This window comes from Crassostrea angulata, chromosome 3 (assembly GCF_025612915.1).
Source record: "Crassostrea angulata isolate pt1a10 chromosome 3, ASM2561291v2, whole genome shotgun sequence".
Classification (NCBI taxonomy): domain Eukaryota; kingdom Metazoa; phylum Mollusca; class Bivalvia; order Ostreida; family Ostreidae; genus Magallana; species Magallana angulata.
In genome coordinates, this window is record NC_069113.1 from 10,175,001 (window position 1) to 10,195,080 (window position 20,080).

At 35.0% G+C, this 20,080-nt stretch overlaps 1 protein-coding gene and 1 long non-coding RNA gene across 8 annotated transcripts in view; one reads left to right on the forward strand and one right to left on the reverse strand.

The window, feature by feature from the left end:
• Positions 1 to 10,894, forward strand: part of LOC128178904 (zinc finger protein basonuclin-2-like) — a 40,735-nt gene extending 29,841 nt beyond the window's left edge. For all 7 annotated transcript variants that reach the window (XM_052846313.1, XM_052846312.1, XM_052846316.1 and 4 more), the window contains 2 exons: positions 2,851 to 3,089; positions 5,955 to 10,894. In XM_052846313.1, the coding sequence (XP_052702273.1) occupies positions 2,851 to 3,089; positions 5,955 to 8,336 (2,621 nt within the window). In that variant the 3' untranslated portion in view covers positions 8,337 to 10,894. The remainder of the gene's footprint in view (positions 1 to 2,850; positions 3,090 to 5,954) is intronic.
• A 7,137-nt stretch (positions 10,895 to 18,031) lies between these two features.
• On the reverse strand, positions 18,032 to 19,985 carry LOC128178039 (uncharacterized). The gene is made up of 3 exons (XR_008242894.1): positions 19,830 to 19,985; positions 18,301 to 18,615; positions 18,032 to 18,109 (listed from the first exon to the last, which is right to left on the reverse strand). It is a non-coding gene; the product is annotated as an uncharacterized LOC128178039 (long non-coding RNA).
• Positions 19,986 to 20,080: the final 95 nt, after the last annotated feature.

Below are 20,080 nucleotides of genomic sequence, written 5' to 3' on the forward strand. Positions count from 1 at the left end.
AGGGGAAAATAGGGGGAAAATATTGTGTACATACACTAATCATTTGGAATTAGTGCAGGGAGAAAAATTTCATAATTTCTACTACATTTTGAGCTACATATAATTTTGTTTCTCTTGTAATGAATTCTTTTTTCTATAAACTTTATTTCTGGTACATTTTTTGCATCAAAAAATCAATGTTTAATTGAAAGATACATGTAGGAATGCTTTTGAAGTCATTTTAGAAAAACAACCTCATTTATTGTATGTGATAATTTCAAAAGATTTTAAATGTATATTTATTAGTTGTAAAATTGTAAACATTATTATTGTTGTACCCCTTGGTAACCCCCTTCTGGTGATCCCTGTCGCTTTCCCCTGTGTTTCATCTCCACCAGAAGGTAATTATACCTGCCTGGTACAGATATGACAGTCTGGAAGCTGTGTCTAATCTACCAGAAGATGTCACTGAAGCAGAAGACACAGCAACCATATTTGGTCACATGATGTGGTCATATGACACATAATTGATCACATGACAAGGCCTGTGTGATGACACAGCTGGGAATTGACTTTGGAATCAATTAGAGACAGGGCTTGTGTGCTTTACTTACTTCACACCCAGAACTGTTGCTGATAGATTAAAGATAGATAAACCAGAAAATTGGTTAATGAACAGAGGGAGATAGATTTTCTGGAGGTCATCAGTGGGGGGTTCCTGTGTCTTTTTTGTTTGATGGTTCCTTGGTCATATTGATGGAATGCAGTCAATGGTGTAGGCTTCAGCTGTCGTGCTTCCAATCACTGGAAGACAAAAATCAGCTGCCAACTTAAGCATTTCTTATTTACATTGTTAGCCGAGTCTTGTCCAGGAAGGTAAATAATGAGAAATTCCTGCAGAATGTCTCTAAATATTTTGGAAGTGCCACAAGTTTTGAAATATTAAGCCAGGTATGCTTCATCATTTCCTGTGATGAAAATCTGATCATATTTTTCTCCACATGTTGGTCTCTCAAACTTATTGTTAGATTCTGCTGAAAAATTTGGGCCTTGACAAAAGTTTGTTTGGGGAGACGTCACCCTCGCTCCTTTGTTATTGTAGGAATAGATGGCCACTCAGAGTTAATCAACAAGACGCTCATATGGGCCAGACCTCTGAATATTACTTGGCATTATACACTGAATGTAAACCAATACAAATCGTCTATGACAAATGACTGAAATGGAAGGCATTTATCTTCAAAAGTAGTTATTCAATTGTGTGTGTCCCCAAGATTGTCATCAATTTAGCTTTTATTGGGGAGCAATAATTTCTGGTAATAAACAGGAGTTGATATTTTCCGGATGCTGTGTGACAAACACGACCAAAATTAATGTCCACTCAAGCATCAGAAGATAATGGACTTCTTCTCCTTTTATTGTTTTATCTATGATAATCAGAAGAAAATACAATCCTCCTTAATGCTGGAAACTATTGCTTTTAAAGCCTAAGCACTAATGATATCATTCATCAATTTTCCTCCTTTTTAAAAATTAAGTTTACACAATGTTTTTTGCTGGGAAAATTGAAGTATTAAACAACATATATTAAATGCCACAAAGTATAGTGCAATTTTAAAACATTACCGGTAAATTTTCAATTATTTTTATGAAAAAAATTAAGTTGAGTGACACTTATGGTATGAAAAGAGTCTTTTAAAGTGAGAGTGTAAACTTTTCACCTTTGAGATTATGATATTTGATGTAATATTATACCAGGGGTGTGTGCTAAGATTTGTGTTGACATGCAAGCTACTTGATAGCAATAGCAAGCATTGGAGAGAGATGATGAGTTCTAATCACCCATCCATTATATACAACTGTCATTTGGTCAGGAATAGGATGGAACATTATTAGATGTTCGGAGACAGTGATATGATGTCAATTTCCTCAGCCGAGCCACCGATATAGGCATTAAGCGTGTCTTACAATGCATAACTTCCAGAAAGAATGTGTCAACATATTTACGGAAAGCACATGCATGTCCACCGTTATTTGTCAACAAAGCTCCAAATAAACCATTTTTTTATTCCTTGGAACGTGGAATGCTGTCGCAAATGCGTCATCAGAGCCTGATGCTTTCTTGTGATAAGGACAGTATTACATCATTTTGCCTAATGACAGCGGGTTCTTTGAATTTGGACAGAAGCAACAGAAGCGGGAATACAGTGTGATCAAACTTCTAATCTGATAGCGGACTTGAAGCTTCTCACATTGTCAGCAATGAACATTTGGATGGTTAAAAAAGAAATATTATCACAGAGACTGTAATTCTGAGGTGTGTAGAAGTAGGAAACAGGTGTTGATGGAACTGATCATTAAATCAGTTTGGCTGCTGCCTCCTGGAAACATCTTTGCTTATCAAACATCATACATTTACCGTATCTGTCATCCTCCCGGCTAATTTCTTTGTCCTGTGTTTTTTAAGTGTGTGGCAGACGTCTCTCTCCTCAGTGTGACTGGGTTTGTCTTGATTTTGGTAAATGCACATAGACAAGAGTTCCCGCTGACTTGACTTCATTGTTTGTCATCAACTCCCCACTAATTTCATGTCTTACTGCTTTTGTTAAGACGAAAAATTGTTTTGTTATACTGGAACACTGTATTAACCAAAAAATGAAACTTTTTTAAGTTTATCCTTTGTGCTTGTCAATAAGTGAATTGAATTTTGTTGAAGAAATATTTTTGTTCACTTAAATTGACCAAAATGGTAGAACTAAACTTTACAAATTTAAAATATTTACACCCCATAATACTGAACTTACAAATAGATCATAAGGGTATGGAAACTGGTTAAAAAAATTCATAGATCTCTCTCTTCTGTTTTACCAGCTTTAGATAAACTTGGACACAGGCACATTTATAACCTCGGGATGTCGGTGGAAGTGGTACAGCCCAATATCGTGTTTGACATTGCCAGTCTGATGTTGTATGGGACTCAGGCCACACCCATCAGGCTGAAGATCCTGCTGGACCGACTCTTCAGTGTCCTTCAGCACGAGGAAGTCCTACAAGTCCTACAGGGATTTGGCTGGACCTATGAGGACTACGCCAGGGGATACATACTACAGGTAAATAGACCATCAATATCACCAGGCGTAAATTTAAAAAAGTAGTTGTTTCTGCTTAACAGGTTTAGGGTGCTGACTAAAAGCTGAAATGTCTTACTGCAGGAGCACAAAATAAGTTATAAAATTTATTTAATTTTTCACAATAGATTGGTCAAGTTAATCAGCTGACTCTCCAGTCTAATAATTAACCCTATCATCTAATTACATATTGTAGACTGAAAGTGGGAGTATTTGTAACTTTTGTTGGCTGTTTTTAAATGTTGAAAATCAGGCACACCTAGGGCTGAATTGCAAGGAAAATTTCGCAATAGAGAACAAAATATGTAGTGCTTAAATCTGATGAAAAGTTTTCTCTGATCAGATTTTAACAATGTGGCAAATGGTTTTTTCCATAGCATCCAAAAGCTATAAATCGACACACGTGTCTCCGTGGTGATTTTTACTTCAAACACAAAATCCTCTCTTGGCAAGTCATCAAAGTTTCTGAAGACAGATAGAAGTGAATTGAAATGGGAGGTTTTGTCAAATGTGCTTTTTCTTTAGCATTCCATTAGACCATGTATTGGTTTGTATGGTTTTAATGTCATAACATGATTTTCACATTAAGACTAACTTTTGAGAACATTTAATTCTGGTGTAGATATATAAGGAACATGTGTGTTTCTTCTCCAAAGTAATTGCAGTGCACAGGGGGACATGATATTTAGGAAGACCCCTACACAGATATCTCAAATGCTACACATTATTTACGCCACTTTGTAAATCACAGCCATTTTACATAAAAGCCAGTAGGAAGCCTGATTAGTTATTAGACACAATTGGTTGTTACTGGAAGTTATTTGAAAATTGCCCCAAAAAACATTCCGACTTTGAAGAAAACTTTGTCGAATTGCTTAGACAGAACTTATCCCTTTCTTAAACTGTTGCCTAGGGTTTTTAATTGGAGGGACTCTGTGGAATGTGACAAATAGAATTTTCAAATTATCTTGTCATTAACAGTGCAGCTATTTGATGACTCCACTTCACATTTTTTTTCTCCCCCTAATCCCCAAGTGTAAAAAAAAATATGTATTTCTTATGTACTGTTTATCATTGTTCACTTAAAAAATAGCTAACCCCATATTTCCCCCTTCAAATCAAAGTCATAACCCACAAATACAAAAAGCTTTCAGAACACAGAAAGTTAATTTGCAAAATTCAAATTTAATCACTCAAAATGATTGCCCAATTTTTGATGATTGGTTTGTTTTAGGGTGTTCTTTTTTTTTTGCATTTTATTAAAAACAGTTGTCTAAGACGATTTATCATCACAAACAAGAAATGCGATGGAGGAACTAAGAAAGCATATGATTTTTGTTTCGGACATGGTAGAGGTACATATGTTAGATAACGGAAGGTTTTAGACTAATATCGCATCATAGAGACACACTCTGTTATAATGGTACTTAGTAAACAGGTTTCACATGACGCTGGAAGAGAGCCGAATACAAACATGATATATAAACAGTATGGTGCCTCTATCTTTTTGATTCTAGTCAGCATTTGACGTCAATTTTAAGCATTCAGAGGAGCAGACTCGGTTTGTTATCTTCACTGTCGACTGGAAGCTTTTTTATTGATGGCATATTTAAAGTCCTTAATATCAAAAGTTCTGTCCTGATCAAAGTCCCAAAAATATTTGCTGTGCCAGTGAAATCTGAGTTTTTTTTATGATAAACACCTGATGCTCTCGTTAAACTGGATTGTAACAAACTCTGGAGTGTTTACTTATCTATGAAATGGGCAATCGATTGAAAATTTCAGATGTCTTGCTATTGAAGTATTAAACAGTTATTAACCTGATAGATTTAATTTTAATAAAATGTACTACAGAAAAAGTGACAGATACTTTAGGTTTCCGTTTTTTTACTCGACTGTCTTGCAGATTGTGTTAATTAAGTGTTCAAATTTTAAAGTAATATTTCAGAATATATTTATGTAGGCAGACATAAGCTATAATGTAGAAAGACCAAATTAATTTGCAGAGACAGATCACTGAAGGAGGACACGTATCTTACAAAGGCTGCCATGTAAAGTAGCAATGCTAGGTCCCTGCTTGACAATAATGTCTTTTTTTGTATCAATGTTCCCTATACCCATGATGCTCATGGGTGTCTTATTTGTGGAATTGTTGTTTTATTGTGTCCGAGAAAGAGCAATGGTGTCCAAATTATTACGATATGTATGGCCCTTTTGAGACCGTTTCTGCGACTAGTAAGTTAATAAGGTCTGACTTGTAAACCAATAAGAATGGTTGTGTTTCAAGTTTTACGAGGGACTTGGGTGCCTTGTTTATTTGTTGCTTATACAAGTTTTTTTAATACGGTCCTGTTTTATGGTCATTTTTGAGGAGATGGTTGACATATAAATAGATAAAAAGTGTGATGAAACATGCAAAGAAAATGAAAGCTAGACAAAGCTATGTGCCAGTCTAGAAGTCAATGTGTTTGGACTGATCACAGTGTAGAGAGGTTAATGACTTTCATAAAAATAGCAAGAGTCTAAAACAGGAAACTTACATTGTGTTTTTTGTGTAAAATTTGGTTAAACTTTGTTCACTTTTGTGAACCCTTTGTTCACTTTTGTGAACCACAGTATTACTACTTTTACTTGTAATCTCTACTTTTAAAGTTGTTCTTTTTTTTTTTTAGGAAATTCACTACAAATACAATATATTGTAGTACATGTAATGGCATTTACCAGTATGATACATGTATATATGCAAAAAAAAAACTCCACGGTTGTTGAAAATTCATTAATGTAGAAATTACAAAAACTTTGAAAAAAAAAATTCCTGTCATATAAAATATATAAATTTTTTTGCAGGATTCAAGTGGACAGGTCCTAGATAAATGGACCATTGCCTCCAGAGAGGAAGAACACGTCATTCTGCAGCAGTTTCTACGATTCGGTGAAACCAAGTCTATTGCCCAGGAAATCATCCTGCAAGACACCAAAGAGCATGAGATTTTTTTCAAATCTGGCAACCGATCTGACTCTGAGATCAAAAAGTTTATTGAAAGAAATAATCATTCTATGCAAAGCTACATGAGATCTTTTGAATCTCGACATTTATTTGGATCAAGGATCCCATTTGTACCCATGGACAGTCGCCTGTTGTCCCCAGCATCTTTATCCAATTTCTCACCTCCTTCTTCTAGAGAGCTGCGCCCTGCTGTGGTCACCGCCGGGATGACATCATCCAGTCCTAGCTCTGGCTCTCCTTTGGGAAGACTTCAAACCATGCAGCCATTTGATTACCGCCGGGAACAGGGAAGTCCTGCACTCAGTCCGGTTGTTCCGGACAAGCGATCCGGATCCTCACCGAGTCTCAGTCCGAAGAACCTCAGCTCCACTCCCCCTTCTTCCCAACCTGTGACTCCCCCATTTACACCAATAAAAGGACTGGAGAATCAGGACCAGTCTCCCATGTCACTGACAAAGATCCCCATGACATTACCTATACTCCCACCAAAGGACAATCAGGCCATCAGTGCAATTGATTATTCTACCAAGGATTCACCTGTCTCACCCAACTCTATTTTCTCTGATAGAAAGCTCAAACACATCAGAAAATCAAACAACCCTGTAAAACGGCAATGGAATCCCTCCCCAGGTTTTGGAACTACATTGATTGGACCAAATGGAAAGAAGCGTGTTCTGTGTACAGCTTGCAACAAGACTTTCTGTGACAAAGGAGCATTGAAAATTCACTATAGTGCAGTTCACTTGAAGGAAATGCACAAATGCACAGTGGATGGTTGCAACATGATGTTCAGTTCTCGCAGAAGTCGAAACAGGCACAGCGCAAACCCCAATCCTAAACTGCACATGCCCCAAAAGCGAGTCAAAATGTCAGAGAGCAATTCATCTTTGAATGACGATTCAGACAAATCTTTGGCTTGCAGTCCCCCACCCACTATGGTGATGCCTCCAACTCTGGGACCACATGGAACAATTCCACCAATTGATGGCAAAGACATTCATCCAGCCAGCCAGGCAGCTTTCTATGCAGAACTCAATGCACATTTGTCAATGTTTCCCACTCCAGAGAAACGATACAAACTATTTCACAATGATGAAGGGCCAAAGGATTTCAGCATGCTCCACAATAGGGATTCAAAGTTAGAATCTGATGGGGAGAGCATGTCTGATAAAGAGGATAGACAGAAAATGGTCTCACCAACTCAAAGAGCCAGCAGAAGGAAAAACAATATTCCCACCCGCTACAAACAGCCAACAGAAAACTACTCAGACGACAACTCTGATGAAAAAGACTCACCGAAAGAATGTATTGATGATGGACGGTACTATCACAGAAGAAGCAAGATAGCAGACTCGATTGAAAATGAGAGATCCTCCAGTCCCCAGTCTCAGAGGTATTACCTCAATCTCTCCTTGGCAGAGGGTGATGCTTCAGACAAAAAAGAAGATGATGAAAGTCCTTCAAGGAGAGACTTTCCCAAAATTGTTTCTCTCCTGTCCAAATCTCCTGGCTATGACTCTCAAGAGGCATTAGATTTCTCAAAGCCAAAAAAAAAGGTTGAGGAAGAATCAGAAATGGAAATCGACTTCAATGCCTCTGAAAATAAAGAGACAGACATTGATAAATCAGATGATGATTTTGAAGAGAAAGGGGACCTAGAGGAATCATTTGTATGTGACAGATGTGAGAAGACATTTTCTAATGATGCATCCCTGCAGTATCATATCAAGACCATTCACAAAAGTACTAAAACCAACAAGACCACATCAGAATTCTCAAGTCGCAAACGTAAAATCTCAAGAACAGAGGATGAATCTGAAGGGAAGATGGAAGAGAGAGAAAGCAAAAGAAAGGAGGATGAAGAAAACCATCAACCAATTAAATGCAACGGAACTCAGAGCAATGGAAATGGATTGTTACAGGAAATAGATGATGCTGGGAAGGACAATGAGGAAGAAGATCGCGACAGTGGGACAGAGTTAAATGAGATTTGTCTTGAGGAAAACGAGATTTCAGTTGATTGCCATATCTGTGAGTCCAAATTCAAGGACAATCTAGCTCTAAAAGAACATTTTGAAGTCAACCATCCAAAGGAAATGTTCAACTGTACAGTCAAAGGATGCGAAAAGATCTTCTCAACAAGAAAAAGCCGAAATAGGCACAGTCAAAACGACAATTTGCATCGACATCTGTGTTCAGAGAACCAGAATAGAGTAGTGTGAGTCTCATTTAGGGAGCGAACTGATTTAGTGCTTTATTTATTCACTCATTGTTTTGTTGAAAATATTTGTAAATGGTTTAACTTATTACTATTCACAAGCTTGCAAATTAAGAACGCACTCTTAGGAGAACCAAATCCTCAGAATAAATAAAATTAGTTCAGACTGTGTAGCAAATTTACCGAATTTGAGTGGGAAAAAAATTGAAAAGTGTAGAAAAACAATTCTCATTTTTTGTTCACTGTTTTTATTGTCTTCATTGTGAAATCAATTAAGACAGTCTTATTTAGAAAGACAAAATAAATTTCTATGCAAGTTTACAGCTTCAATGTCGAAGGCGTCAAATATTTCATGGCTGTAAATCTATTTACAATATTACATTCAGTATCTGTTTAGATGTCTCAATGTTGTTATGCATATTGTTGTGAATTTTTTTTTTGTAATTAAAACTCAGGTAAATTTAACTAACATAAGTGATAGATCTTAATATTGTTGCAATCATGTATTTGTTGAAAACCTTGTGAATGTAAATTTTGTCTGTTTGGGAGAAGATTTATGCTCTAAGTCTCTATCTTGGGTGGAATTATAGCCAGCCAAAAAGAAGTCTGCCCAGAAACACATTATACAGGGTTTTCTTGTGTGCCTGCATGCATCACCATTTCATGTACAAAGGGAGACTATTCAATCTTTTATTGTCTTACCATTTTTTTTTTCTTTATGCTGTCATAGTTATAAGTGTTAGTATCGGAGTATTTTTGTAGCTATTTAATTGTATTAAACTACAACCCCCTGATCACTTATCGGATGCAATAACTGTACAGCTGATGGCGTGTGCATAAAACAGTCTGTGTCAGTTTCTAGTTCAGTGTGTGCTTGATTTAATTCTCACTGGCTCCCAAACCAATCAAAATGTTGCTCTCAGTCAAGTCATTTTGGGAAAAGGATCTTTTTTCCCCCCAGATTCAATATTCAATTTCAAAATGCTTGCTGGTGAAAATTAATGAATGCCAGATTTTGTCATTCACATTAATTATATGTTAGTTTTTTATGCTGTAGTTTTAAATTTTGAATCAACTTGAGAGGACTTGTATTCAGATATAAAAATCAGAAATTTTTTTAATTGTTAAATTAAAAAAATGAAAAACTTACCCAAAAGAAGAAGAGATTAAAATCATTTAATAAGCAAATATATATAATATATAAAACTTAATATGTATAATCTGTGCAAATTTTTTTCACAATTTGAGAGATTATTTATTCAATACCAAAGTATGCTACCTTTGTTTTGTAGTTATGATTTCGCACAAAGAATGTGATAATAAGGTATAAAGTCATGTTATTAAGGTATAGACGAATCCTTGGTATGAAGGAGTGTAGGATACACTTAACACTAAACACACTTAACACAGCCAGTAAATGTCTTGAAGAAATGTCATTATAATTGTTTACCTTAATTTTAGAGTTGCACTAAAAATTCATAGTGGAAAAAAAGGTGAATTTAAGATTGAATTGTCAAGATTTTATGATTTTCTTTTCTTTTTGTAGTCCTTTCCCACCCCTAATTTATTTGTGGGATGATAAAAAGACATTTTAGATGATGTTAAGAATCTAAAAGTCTGAACCACATTACTTTTATATTGAATATTAAAAATTTATTTGAGAGGTATACATTGCATGTAGGCATTATGCATGTTGTACACCGACAACATCAAATATAGTATTATTTTACATTATTTCTATTATGCATGTTTATGCAAACGATTGTTTTTGTTATATCAAGAATCTAGTCAATTTTTTAGCGATTATTTGAGCACATTTTATATTGATTTTGTCAATGTTCAAGTCCTGCCAATTCAGAGTTGCCAAAGTCTGTATATTTAATACTTAGGTAGATAGACTGTGATAATGCTGCTGATGAACCTAGTAACCTCAGTCCTGCCCGAGAACCAACCCGAGTTCTATCCTAGTTATGTGTCAGTAGTCCCTATAACCCACCAGAATCTCTTTGTAGTATGCAATTGTCTTAATAATATTATTATTTCATTGTTCATCAAAGTATTAATAAACAATTGCCATCTTGTCAAATATTTACAACATTTTAACCATGCATTAACGAAGAAAAAAAATGCTTGTAGATTTTGAATTTTTCCTCCAGAGATTCAATTTTGCAACAACTGTGTTCAAGCATATTTGCTACTACAGCCTTAATTCTGCTGTCCCTTTTCTATCCCACGGACTAGAATTTTTCTAGAACATGTACATCTAGTTATCTGTTGTGTATAGTTACCAGCCATTTTGTTGGTTCACTAAACCATGTAGAGGGTGAAAGTGTGAGTAGCTGTCTTTTTTGGTCCTCATCTGGATTTTTTGTTCACATAGGGCACATCACCTTACTTTGAAGTTTTTCATAGATTTTATTCACCTGTTCAGTATTGGGTAGACATAAATTATATATGTGCAATAGGCGAATACAATGAATTTGTTATCATTTTATGCATAATTTATACAGACCACTTTTTTGTATCAGTATTAGGTTTAGAATAAAGTTCTTGTATACCATTTGACTGTCTTGTGTTTGCTATGCTTGTAAGCTATAGTTTTGTGTTCTTAGAAAATGATTTTTTTTGTCCATTTTAAGTATTTGATGTCACCCACGCGCAGAGGTTTTTGAAACAAAAGAACTTCAATCTGTAAAATACAAAATTTATTTAGGGCACAATATGGATTAAATATTAGATGGATTAAATATTAGATGATTACCGGGATTATGTCATTATAACTGAAAAGACGGATCATTTATATCAGGTAGTCTACATATAACTTGAATACGTACAATATGTGTATTAATGCAAATGAATAAAAATCATTTGTTTCAAATTTCGGTAATTTACGTTACTATCTCCCTCCATCGATCGTAGCTATAGGTAAGTAGCTCTCGGTCTGTAAAAAAAATCAGATGTACTACCTGGGGTGTCAACCCGGATTTTCCCATAAAGAGCTTCATGTACAGATCTGAACCTACCTCCATCTATGATTTAAATTTAGAACTGGAGTTAAACTGAAAATAAGTCATCAAATAGTTGATTACTTCGCGCTTGTATCTCGATTAAAAAAATATACAAAGCGTCCATTTAACATATCTTGAAGAATTGATAGATTTCTTGGAAGAAAATAAAAAGACAGCATGCGCAGCATTAATTAAGAAACAATTTTATTTTATACAGCTTGCTTTGAAATAAATAATGAATTTTAAGTTCACGCATGAAATGCGACTGCAATATTGTATCGTCAAAAAATCATGTTTCCAGTATATGGGATGGAAACTACAAAATATTTAATTAGCATATTCAAATGGAGTCACGGCGCAGGGTCGAAATTTGTGCTATGTCAATAATATATAATGTCGAAAGTAATATTACTTTAAATTGGGTTTAAAACCAGATAATATTGATACATCAATTACAGTAGTGTCTTGATATTCTATAAACCAAAAATTGACGGGATATATTGTTATTTTGAACAGAAATCAGCTACTAAAGATAGAAAGTCCTCTTTAAAATTGATCAAACACGGTGACGTCACGGCTTAATGAGGAGTACAAGCAGTGTGGATTTATCTCGAAAAGAAAAGCTGAGAAAAACTGAAAATGATCAAAGGTGCAAATAATGTGTCAAAAATTATTTTGCACATTTGTGTTAAACTGTGACACATTTTGTTGGTGTTGTTGTATTTGAACATCAAACAGCCCCCCCTACCCCCCCCCCCCCCCAAAAAAAAAAATAAAAAAAAGAATATCTGTAAATGGTCAAAAGAATGAGTTGCATTATCTTACGTCCACCAAACGCAATATTCATCAAATTTGTTCATATGGAACAAAAGATTGCATTGTGACAATGAACAGACTGTCTTCATATCCCAAGAAGTGAGAAAAACATGCCACTCATCTCTCCTAAAAATGTACAAGTCATACTGCTCTGAAACAGGTTTTGTTCCTTAATTTGTCAGATTCTACTCGGTTCAAAATTCGGTCTACATACTCTGTCAGTAAGAGAACCAGCCTGACAGAACTAAACAACATTGACACTGATGGCCACTGATGGTGCTGCAGCTGTAGATGACCTGATAAAAATATGTGACCACGTGATACATGTACATGTGGGTTATTTTTTATTAATTTTCATTAATTTTAAAGAATCAAGATGAAAAAAGCTAACCTTTAGTTTAATTTGCTCAGTTATAATCACTAGCTACTAGATTTTGACCAGTGCGTGCACGAGTTGACATTGCATATGACGAAATAGATACATCGACACACCGTATTGTTGACATTTACGTAACGAAGCTTTAATTTCACTACACTCTGCTTGGTTATAATAATCTAACTGTGTCTCGGGACAGGCCTTCACCACAGTTAAAATGCCTCCCATATACCCGTAATGTATATATAGCAAAGCATAGCAGAATCGCTCCGAAACGATTTTGGAGAAAATTAATGAAGCTGCATTGATAAGGTGGCAGGGGATAGTTTTTTTGGTCGAGGAAATGTGAGGCAGATAGTGCTCATATATGTGATCTAATTTTTCAGTGGATTTTTAAATTTGCTAAAATTGGTTTGCACGCAGGGGACACATGGTCCCGACTCTTGAGAATTTTTAAGCATTTCAGAATAAAACAAGTACAACTTACATATAGCATTATATAGAATGGCCAGGGACGGTCTCAAAATTTTCTGAAAAATTGCCCTTCTTTCACATTTTCACGGGTCCAGCACCACGCTCCAGTCCCGAGCAACTGCCATAAACTACCATAGGATTGGTACCTTAATGTATACCCATGCAAATAATCACCAATTAATGGGGGGTCAATCACCTTCTTTTCGAGTGACATTTCGTGTTCTGAACCCACCCTACTTTTCAAGCACAAAACCGAAAGTGAAAATTTTGGCCACAGTTTCGCATTTTCATTCCATATCTGATGAAAAGTGCTACCAGTATTAAAGTGTCATATATCAATGAAATTGACATGAGCTCCTCTATCCACAAAATGAATGCAATAAATATTCTAGCAATTTATACACCTCAAATAACCAGCCAAACCTCAGGTTCTCCCTTCCTTCGAAACTATCCCCTGCCACCTAACAACAGTCAAATTATTCTCAACAAACCATTTTGAGGCTATAAATACTTTTCATAAATTTTTTTAATTCGCTATAAATACTTTTCATAAATTTTTTTAATTCATATTAATAAGAAATTCAACAGTTTTTCACCAACGTTTTTGCTCCCTTCGAATTTACATATCATGTTAATATTCGGAACTCTCGGAATTTTTTTTTTATAATAAATGCACTGAGTTAGAGTTATCTCCCGTATTTCCTTTGATGGACAGAATATATGACAAAGAAAGTGGGCGCTTGAGATGTAGATTCGGCAGGAATCTGGGCGCACAAGAAGAGTGAAAATTTTCATTGATTAATTTTGCACATATTTCGAATTATTACCGTTATTTGGTTTCTGTTGGACGTGGAATGGGTAGAAAAATGTTTGAAATACAAAAGGTTTTGTTATAATATGGGGCTAAATATAGCAACACGGCGGAATTGATGCAGAATCGTACTTATTTACAGCTGTTTTTAAATGATTCTGATGTCTCTGGGTCTTCTCTCCACAAATTTGAAACTTGTAAAGATGACATATTTCAACATTAAAAACGTCGCTTTTTAAAAAAAGATGGAGAGATGACCCAGAGATGAATAATTATATACTTTTTCAAAATATTTTTGGAGGATAATAAAACAAAGTCCAGAGATATGACAATATTGTCTCCAACACTACTTTATACCCCAATTTCAAAGTCTCGCATGGCTCACTGGTTTCGTTCTGGATTTTGAAGACATACACGCAGTGTTTTGGGTTCAAATCCTGCTCGAGACTCAAATTTACTTTTTTTTTTTTTTTACTTTTTTTTAAAATGTATGTTGGTATAACATTATGTTGAATTATACTAGAATACCGGTATATTTTAATTAGACGTTATTGATTTCTGCCGTATGAACACTATTTTCTGTTCTTATTATTAGTGTAGTTTATTATGATATACAGTATAATTCAATTAAAATATATATGCATGTGTATTAAAATTTCCAATATAACGTTTTATCGGTTTACCCCTCATTTCCCTTTTCAGAAAGCTTGTGAGTTTTATTCAATAGCCAGAATAGACTTGTACTTAAACTCTCAACATAATATAGTTTGAGTTATCAATTTTTGTTCAAACTGGTACATAGCATTTCGAGGATATAGACATTTAAACCCCAATTGGTTCGTGTCGATGGTTCCTGCAAAATCACTATCTTGTGCGCCCAGATTCTTTCCAATAAAAATTTACGCCTTTTTGTAATATCGTTCCTGAATTTATCCATGCAAATGTGATATTGTAGAAACGTAAACTAAACAGCCTCTCATGATTTAGCGTGAATGTAATGCGCATGCGCAAGATTGTAAAATCCGAAAAATCAGATGATTTCCGGATTTTTGAAAGGAATTTTCGTTGATTATTAATTAGCGAAGCTTGATTGAGAAAAAATAAAAACAAATTGGTAACATTCAAGTACCAATGATGTTTAAAATATATGAAACAAACGACAGTACTCTTCCGATTTCTCTGTATTAAAGTCCAAAAATTCGAGTCTATTATTTTAATATAGTAGTATAGAATAGATTCTGTGTGATTTTGAAATATTCCTTGTATAAACATATTAGCACTGTACTTTAGTTTGATTTATATAGATACCCATGTGCAAAATCTTTTCTGCATGAACTCTTTCTCTTGTCATTGTGCTGTCATGGTAATAGAAAGTTTCAATTGATCTTAATTTTGAATTGTGAGGATAGTCATTTTCAATATTGCATATTTGAAATTAATGAATGTCTCATTTAATATCTCATGATCAGTTTGATCTTTTAAATATTTGATAAAGTATTATTTTGGTCAAATACAGATTGTGATGATATTTTGTTGCTATGGTAACAGAGTAATACTGAGATTCCAAATGCTTTAGTTCAAGATGTGTATTTTCCTTCCAACATGCATATGCTAAAACACTTTGAACTTGTGTGCCCAACTGACAATATGCTCCCAAAATGTAACAATTTCAGTTGTATTTTTAAGGCCATTTTTATATTTCGTTGCCATAATAACAGTTTTGGGATGTGTACTTTCTATCTTATATGATCTTTTTCTTTTTAAACCTGTGTTTATTATTAGCAGTATGTCAACAAATTGTATTATTGTTTTTGTTTTTTGTTTTGTTTTGTTTTTTTGTTTTTTTTTTGTTTTTGCTAAAACAATTTTTTTTGGGAAATTTCGTCGACATAGCTACAAAATGTTTTTTAAAAACCCACCAGTTTTATCTAAAGTTTAGAATATTCAAGGTGTGTACTCTCTATTTCTTTGACAAGTATAACCCCCCCCCCCCTCCACCAATATCTTTCCAAAATATGATGATACGTAGTGTACATGTCAAAATTTGACTTTTTCATGTAGTTTCGTCGCCATGGTAACACATTATGTATCTAAAAACCCATGTATTTTATCTTAGTAAGGGAAATGTACTTTTTATCCTCTGTCCTCAAATTTTTGGCATATGTGGCATTTTTACGTTTTTATGCCCTTAATGAGGATTTTTTAACAATGAAAAACAACATATTTTGAACTTGATATTACTATAAGGTAAGGTAGACTGATAGTATTATTATGATTACCAGGGAATATAAAGGGCCATATTTCCAGAGAGAAAATTTGTATAGTTTTGTTTAAAAACAATTTTAATTGTCTAAAGTAATAGATAAACTCAAAATATTATGTGTTAAGTGTTTGCTGTTTAGGTACATTTACATAGTGTAACGTTACCGTGGCAACAAAGGTTAAACAAAAAAGCCATAATCTCCAATGATGATCTGGTGTTCCATAAAACTTCATTTTAAAATTTCATAGAAATATGAGCTGGTCATGAACCACCCCCTGCCTGGTTCTTACAGTTAGTTGTATATAATTGGCAACATTTATTCAAATACCAAGAATATACATAATCTGAACAATGTTGAATGAAGCTTATTTTTACATTTAAATTATGAATATAAGGTTCCAAGATTAACTATGCATAATCGATTAAAACTTGGTTATATTGAGAGATTTACGTCAAGATTTCAAAATGGACTTTTCCGAGAATCGCTGACTTTTACAATTGACGGCTTAATTACTACGGCAAAAAACCTGGGTTATACACAATATCCCGTCATGGCAATAGTCGTGCAACGTCATTCAAATACATAAAAATATGTCTTTTAAATTTACCTTTACTAGAGGCCAAACAAACCGAAAAAGCAACCATATTATATATACATGTACTTTGACTCTTCCTAATTTAGATATTTGTATCACAAAGAAGCGTCCATATTCCGTAATCTCGAACTTTGCAAAAATTTCTTGAACATGAACTATGTTTATGATCACTGAGAACGCATAGCTGCAACATATCTTGCACTTGTTATGCAACAAATGAAATACGAGTACCCCCCCCCCCCCCCTCCATTTATATAATTTGATGTATATAAGTAGTGAACAAAATGTTTCAGAACAGCTTTGCTGGTTTTAGTACCACAGATTAATGGTACGCAAATGATCGTAAGTAAGTATTGTGGCCCAAGGGCCTTTATCAATCATATCTGAGCATTTTGAGAAAAGTTCGTTAATTTAGTTGATATAAATAAACTTTGAAGTGCTTTGACTTTGAAAAACGTCAAAGTGCGTATTTCTTTTAAAGTGCTGCTGTACTAGCCCGCACTGTCTTCGTGCTCTCTCTACAGTTTAAACGCAGTATCTACATGCAAAAAGTGCATTATGATGGCAAATCATCATGGTGCTGGAAATAAACCAACTTTTGTCAAATTCATCACGGTCCATGAATTGAAACTGATGGATGGCGCTTTGTTCCAGAGCACAGGTTGTATTCATTTGTTGTTCAACCTGCCGTGCTCTTTCTTGGACCGTGTCATCGAGTTTGACGAATGTGACATAAAATTAACTATGATTAAGTCGGTTCTCTATCCCCTATGAGAACAAAGCGATGGATTAGGTAGGTTAAAGTAGTGTACCGATGTTAAACATCCAGTTATCTTTGGTTGACATAGCGATTACGTATCCATTGTAACAATATAAGATTTTGTGAATGAAAAAATATTGAATGTTCTCTGCGCAAACGTTGCACGTTGAATGGCCCGTAAAGTATTGGGCACGAAAGGGCAGTGCGTAATATTTACGGTTGACATGTAGGGTTTATTACATACAAAGACACCAAACAGATAATTATATGTAATTTTAAGACCCCCCCCCCCCTCATCAAAATGGAGAAAGGGGAAGGGAAACGGAACTGAATAACCCCACCTTTCAATGGTCCAGTGATTCCATTTATCTAGGTTTAGGAACAGCATAAAAAGTAAAGATTCTACAATATTTTTTAAATCATGGCACTTAAACAAGGGTGGATTATGAAATAACGTACCTTGTATTATAATAAAGACATGTTGGTACAGATTAATTCTAGTGATGTATACAATAACTCTGAAGAGAAGGAGCTAGGGGAATATATTTCCCCACGCATTTCCCGTAACGACACACAGAAAAATAAAACAATATGCGAGTGTAACGTATTTTCTTTTATTTTTTTGGCAAATAGCACATCTTCATGACCCACACACGTCCATCACGGGAAGCTCCTCCTGTTAAATACAAGCATCGTTTTATTAAATCGAAACAAAAATAATATTTTGAAATATCAATTTACTTTTCAAAATCACAAACGTCGAGGAAATTTTTATTTTACTTGTACGTTATCATCGGGCAACAGAAAAATTCAGGAGGCCCTATGTAGGCAAATATTAAATTAAAACGTTTCTTAAAAACCTACGTTTAGTAAACGTGAATATGCGAGTGGGGAAATCCGATACCACCAAAACCACCGTATGGATATCCGTAACCTAGTCCATGGTATCCAAATCCTCGTCCAAAGCCGCCGTAACCGTAAGGGGAACCGAAGCCGCCATATCCATAAGGTCGGTTAAAACCTCCCAGAAGCCCTGCTCCCAGAATCCCGAGCCCGAGCCCAGCCGCAAATCCCCCTAAACGACCTCGTCGTCGTCTGCCTCCGAATAGTTGGGCGTCACAGGAAGCGACCAGGATACTGGAAACTAACACTAGAACTAAAATCTGCCTGGCGTTCATTCTAAAAGTATAAGGGAAACAAGAGAATTACATTCTCTTTTTTCAAGTGTTAAACAAGAACAGCTAAGTGCTGTGCGGGTTCCTGGTAATAAATGCATTGAAATTTTAGTCTGAAATTGTTAAAGAAATCAATTAAAAAAACAACAACAACAAAAAACAAAACAAAAATACCCCCCACCCCCCCTCCCACCAAATACCAGTTCGACGTGCAATACTAGTAATGCAATTCAAAATAACATAAAATCTATAGTCTGTTCCAAGTTATTGCTTCCATCACTTTTTGATGATTTGTAATGAAAATACACATACCTGTGAAAGAAGTACAGTTGAAATTGGCGAAATGGAAATTATCTAAGATATCTTCATTGACAAATTATCCCTTTTCACTCATAAAAGTTTACAGGAACGAAAACAAATTTCTAATGGGAAATGTTTACATCTTTTCTCCAATCGGAAGTACTCGGGACACCTCGCGCAATTTTTCAACGTTATCATCCGGGCTTATTAATGGCTGATGCAATGCAAAATCCCCGGCCGTAGACTTTCTATTTTTGGATGTGTATTGAAACCTGAAGCGTTTCAAAACAGATAATCTGGACATTTTTCATATTAGTGGATGAACGTTGTTTAAGCACAAAGGTATTTATTATTCTCGAAATATCAAGCGAAAAGTGGTGGAAGCAAAAACTCGGGACAGAGTATAGCACATGAAACAATGTTCAACGAAAGGAATTTGGAGGAGATCAATCATTTATCGCCATCACGAGATGGGATGGACAATAAATAAATTCATAGTCCGAAAGTTTTGAACCCCCCCCCCCCCCCAAAAAAAAAATAATCAACGTTTTGTAGTCAAACAGCGTAGCGAAATACATTTACAAGTGTAGGTTAGAGCGTCAGCCATTGATCTGCCAGATTTCGAATCGCACTGGAACTTTTTCCAATTTTACGTTTTTAAGAATATCTAAAATGCTTTTTATTGTCAAAATCTTGTATTGTACAATATGAAAATTTTAGAACGATTTTGATTTGAGTTTGATGAAATACTTGAATCCTAGAAAGAATAATCTTACATGACCAGACTAAGCTCAAGCTACGTTAAACCGGGTCCGTACGTAGGGCATCTGTCGTTTAAACGATAGAACATTTTATCTACCTGAATCCCTATTAACATTTCAGAGAGTCCAATAACACCTTTGCCACACCTGAACTCACCTGTCTTAGTGTATGATTCCCTGAGGGGTTTTGTCGAAGGGAGCATGGCTCTAACATCACGAACCTCCTTATATATAGTATTGGACGAGGGGCCAGTGATTGATAACGAATTTGAAGGAAAACACCCAGTCGTGATATATAGGAGGTTTTCTGCTGCTTCCTGGAGCATGCGATGACAGACATTTTGTTTATTGTCCAATCCGCTGATAGATTATTTGAATCATAAATAGAAAGATCCTTCATCTATCTAA